Genomic DNA, 5,191 nt, shown 5'->3' with positions numbered 1-5,191 from the left:
AAGGACTGTATTGATTTTCAGACCTAGATTTTCTTCTTTGTTTGCTGGAGCGAAGTTCTTCCGAACGAAATTAGGTTGTTTCTGACTTTGTTCGCTTGAACTTGTGTTTTTTCTTATGGAATTATCATTTCTAAAATACAATAATCGACAAATAGTTTTTTATTTATAAAATAATCGTTAATTTATTAATTAATCGATATAATATACCGGTACAATTAATGAAATTTTTCATATGTACCGTAGAACCACCCTTATTTAAATTAGGTGTGGATCCCTATTTTTATTTGTAGATTTTTTTTAAAATAGATCAACTTTTTTTTTGGGTTACAATAGAGAAAAAACAAAAAGACAAAACAATAGTGAAACTATTCCCGGATGAAGACTATCCCCCGCGAATAAGATATTTCGGACATAGCAGCTCCGTAGAAATCCGAAATAAAACCCAAATCAGACCACCATAACCAGCTGTACTTGTAGCGTCGAGAAGACTTCCATCAACATCGAGACACACGGTTCCTTCCATATGCTTGGACCAAGCTACTAAACGGGTTAGCTCAACGGGAGTGGCTACTATTTGATGTTATTAGGTTTATATTTTTATGTGATGTTATTAGATTTGGTTCTTATTATTACGTGATGGTATTAGATTTGGTTTTCTTATTACGTGTAGATCTTTTCAAAAAAAAAAAAAATCATTTAAAATTACATTTAAGGATGGGTAGATGATTTGAAATATTATTAAAGTTGACGAGGACCAATTAGGTAACTTAGTAGTAAGAATTTTTTATATATCATTATTTTTTTTTTTTACGAAATATTGTTATTTTTATGTCATGTTATTAGATTTGTTTCTTAGTATGCGAGTTTACTATATTGGTAGGAGTTTTTTTTTTTTTTTTTCAAGTGTTAGGAGATTTCTTTAGCTATATAGACACACACACACACAAAGGGTTGCCATTCAAAAAAAACACACACAAAGACAAAGGGTCTCCAAGTTGGTGTTAGTGAAAAACAATAAGAAAACATAGCAACTTAATATGAAGAGAAAACATGAAGGATGCGCTGTGGGAATAGACCTTGGAACAACGTATTCGTGCGTTGCAGTGTGGCAAGAACAACACTGTCGAGTTGAGATAATTCACAATGATCAAGGGAACAAACTAACACCTTCTTGTGTTGCTTTCACTGAAGAACAAAGGTTGATTGGTGATGCTGCTAAGAATCAAGCTGCTGTCAATCCACAAAACACTATCTTTGGTAATTTAAATTTCTCACATATTACTACTCTGTTTCAAAATTAGGTTTTGTGTAAGTTTCAAGATAAAAGGTGAAAAATTGTAGTTAATAGATTAGTAGTTTAATTAGAGTTTTGGCCCCCTTATTTTCACTTATTCACGAAATTAGTCATCTTGTTTTATAGTCACTCGGTTTTGGTCCTCTCTTATATTTTTATACTTAAAATTTTCATTGTTTGTATTGTGATGCAATATATTTTAAATGACATGACATACGACTTGATAATATAGATTAATTATTTACGAAAATGAATAATTTCTGAAATTAAAAATTGGAGTTTCCGATGAGTTTTTAATGTTTGCAATAATAATATAAAGTGACAATTGTTTTAGATAGAGAAAAAGTCCAAATTTGCTGCTGAACAATTGAATCCAACAGAATTAGTAATTTTATTTTTGCAGATGCGAAGAGGTTAATTGGTAGGAAGTTTAGCGACCCTATTGTTCAAGATGATTTGTTGTTATGGCCCTTCAAGGTCACTGCTGGTGTCAATGACAAACCCATGATTACAGTCACATACAAGGGTCAGGAGAAGAAGCTTTGTGCAGAAGAAGTGTCGTCTATGGTACTCACTAAGATGCGAGAAATTGCTGAGGCATATTTAGAATCACCGGTTAAAAATGCAGTTGTTACCGTGCCAGCTTACTTTAGTGACTCTCAGAGAAAAGCCACTATAGATGCTGGTGCTATTGCTGGCCTAAATGTTTTGAGGGTAATGAATGAACCTACTGCCGCTGCTGTTGCTTATGGCCTTGACAAGAGAACAAACTGTGTTGAAGAGCGAAATATTTTTGTCTTTGATCTCGGTGGTGGGACTTTTGATGTGTCTCTACTAACGATTAAAGATAACAACTTCCGAGTTAAAGCAACTGCAGGAAACACTCACCTTGGTGGAGAGGACTTTGATAATAGAATGGTTAACTACTTTGTACAAGAGTTCAAGAGAAAGAACAAATTAGACATAAGTGGAAATGCAAAAGCGTTGAGGAGGTTGCGAATAGCTTGCGAGAGGGCTAAAAGATCACTTTCGTTCCTTGTTGTCTCCACAATTGAGTTAGATTCTCTATTTGAAGGCATAGATTTTTGTTCGTCGATCAATCGTGCCAAGTTTGAGGAAATTAATATGGATCTATTCAATGAATGTATGAAGTGCGTTGATAGTTGTCTTACAGATGCTAACATGGACAAGAGTAATGTAGATGATGTCGTCCTTGTTGGTGGGTCTTCTAGGATTCCTAAAGTGCAACAGCTATTACAGGACTTTTTTAAGGGGAAGGAGTTGTGCAAGAGCATTAACCCTGATGAGGCCGTAGCTTATGGGGCAGCTGTTCAGGCTGCTTTGTTGAGTGAAGATGTTAAGAATGTTCCTAAGTTGGTGCTGCAGGATGTTACACCTTTGTCTCTTGGTTTTTTTGCAGTAGGAGATATCATGAATGTGGTGATTCCTAGGAACACTTGCATTCCTGTCAAGAAGACCAAAGTATATGCTACAGCTCAAGATAACCAAACCAGTTCCTTGATTAAGGTTTATGAGGGTGAGAGAACAAGAGCCAGCGACAACAATTTGCTTGGTTCTTTTGTTCTTTCTGGTATTCCGCCAGCTCCCCGTGGCTCCTGTTCTTCAAATGTCTGTTTTTCTATTGATGAAAATGGTATTTTGACAGTTTCTTCAACAATTATCTCTTCTGGTAATTCGAATCAGATTACAATAACGAATTACAAAGAACGGTTGTCAGCTGAAGAAATTAAGAAATTAATTAAAGAAGCTGAGAATTACCGTATTGAAGATTACAAATTCCTAAGGAAGGCCAAAGCAGTCAATGCATTGGATTACTACATTTACAAAATGAAAAATGCTTTAAAGAATGAGGATGTTAATATAAAGCTCTCCTCAGAGGAAATTGAGAAGATTGAATCAGCAATTGCAGTGGCCACAAATTTGCTCAGTGACGATAACCAAAAGGTTGAAGTAGATGTTCTGGAGGATCATCTAAAAGGGCTTGAGAGTAGGATGGAACCAATTATAGCTAAGACTATTTAGTTTTTTATTTTTTTTAAGATTTTAAGTATTGTCTTTCTGTTTAGTATGCGGTGCGATGCGGTTGTGGAGGCTACCGCATCAGCAATACTGCGGCCACAATTGCGGATGCGGATTGCAATTTAAAACCTTGATGTAAACCATGCAACACCTTGCTGAAACCCTGATGTATATGATTATGATTATGTTACAAGCAAACCAAACATGAAAGGGTTCTACTTCAGTCTTCTTCAATGGTTTTAATCTGATGCATAATCAGTTGGTTGATTTCCTTTGCATTATTACTTAATAGCATAATTTTTTTATTTTCAAGATGAGCCATTGTAATGGGATCAAGTAATAGCAGAATTACTTGATCCCATTACAATGGCTCATCTTGAAAATTGTCAAGTAGATTATGATGTTACACTTGATAAATTAAAGAGTGCATATGGTTTATCAGATCAAAAAGATTATAAGGGTATGGTTGAGTTTGTGAATGATGCTACTATTATGACAAATGAGTGCATTATTGAATGTGTTCAGCTACAGAATTTGCTACCATCTTTGAATGAGGATAATCAAAAGATGGCTTGGCAATAACATTGCTCTTGTCATACTTGACATGCTTGAGAAATAGGGAAAAATAAATGGAGAATTTTTTATATTCATAGGAAACTTTGTTTCTTAGGGAAATTTTTATACTCTAAACATCCACTAAACGAGATTAAAACTCTAACCTTCATATTCAATGTGTATAATTCATCGCATAAATAGTATTATCTTATTTCGAAATATGATGTTTGGAAATGATAACTACAAAAGACAGCCACAAATAGACATTGATCTAAATTTTTGCAAAACAAACAAAAAAAAATTAGTTGCTTAATTAGCGTGTGAAAGCGAACGCTAATTTTGGAGGCTAAGTTGCTATTTTTTGGTGGTGTTTCTCAAGCACTTTATCATAAGACCAATTTCAAAGTTTAACGTCGAAAAAGCTTTAAACACGAGAATGATTCATAAACATATCACACTACAACATTTTCGTTCTACGGCAACACGAAATGTAAAAACAACTGTTGTCGTAGGCAGTGAAAACAGTTTTCCGGCCGTGGTGAAATGAGGTGTTGTCTTATCCTTTGGGAACAGTTTTTGTCCCAAACGGCAACAGCATCAGTAAAACTGTATTCCTCCTAGGTACCCTTTCGAGAATAGTTTTCAAATTCACAAAAGCAACTGTTTTAAGTTGTTGCCGGTTTTAAACGGTTGTCATTGGCTCATTTGGAAGTATGGTTTTTTAATCTCAAATATAGGGAATTGGATCTGGTGCAGTCATTTTTCCATCCAGTCGTTTTATAGCCGTCCGATTACAATCGGACGGCTTAAACAAATGCAGTCAATAAATAAGTTTTTAAATCATAACCGTCTGATCTTGATCAGACGGCTGTAGATGGCATGAGTGCATGACTGCACCAAAAAGGTGACTGCACGGAATCCGGGTCCCAAATATAGCCCTTTTAAAAAGGAGGACAAATGAAATAAATATGTAATCTGGCCGGTTATATATGAAGTATATTTGAGATCTAAATGATTCAAGAGGAAATTCATCCAAGCTTTTTATTACTAGTGAGTTCATCTAAGAATTTTAGGCCTCAGTGTTGTGAATTCGAACCGAAAAACCACACAATAATACTTAGTGTGTGGGACAAATGGATTGAAGCAACCAAATCAAATGGATAAGCAATAAAACAACAAAAGCTAAACTACCAAAAGCGATAAAAACACGAATAATTGTTTATCCAGTTCGGTCCAATAATGACCTAGTCTGGGGGAGAGAGAGCTCTCCGTTCCACTATGAATGATTCAACTTGATTACAA

The 5,191-nt window shown here is 34.9% G+C and overlaps 1 protein-coding gene across 1 annotated transcript; it reads left to right on the top strand.

Annotated features, from left to right (window-relative positions):
* Positions 1-872: 872 nt before the first annotated feature.
* LOC123886997 (heat shock cognate 70 kDa protein-like) lies at positions 873-3,601 on the top strand. Its single transcript, XM_045936260.1, has 2 exons — positions 873-1,257; positions 1,698-3,601. Exons 1-2 carry the CDS (start codon positions 1,038-1,040, stop codon positions 3,335-3,337), a joined length of 1,860 nt encoding a protein of 619 aa, XP_045792216.1. The 5' UTR covers positions 873-1,037; the 3' UTR covers positions 3,338-3,601.
* Positions 3,602-5,191: the final 1,590 nt, after the last annotated feature.

Source organism: Trifolium pratense, linkage group LG5 (genome assembly GCF_020283565.1).
Source record: "Trifolium pratense cultivar HEN17-A07 linkage group LG5, ARS_RC_1.1, whole genome shotgun sequence".
Classification (NCBI taxonomy): Eukaryota; Viridiplantae; Streptophyta; class Magnoliopsida; order Fabales; family Fabaceae; genus Trifolium; species Trifolium pratense.
This window is presented reverse-complemented; position numbering and strand designations above follow the sequence as displayed.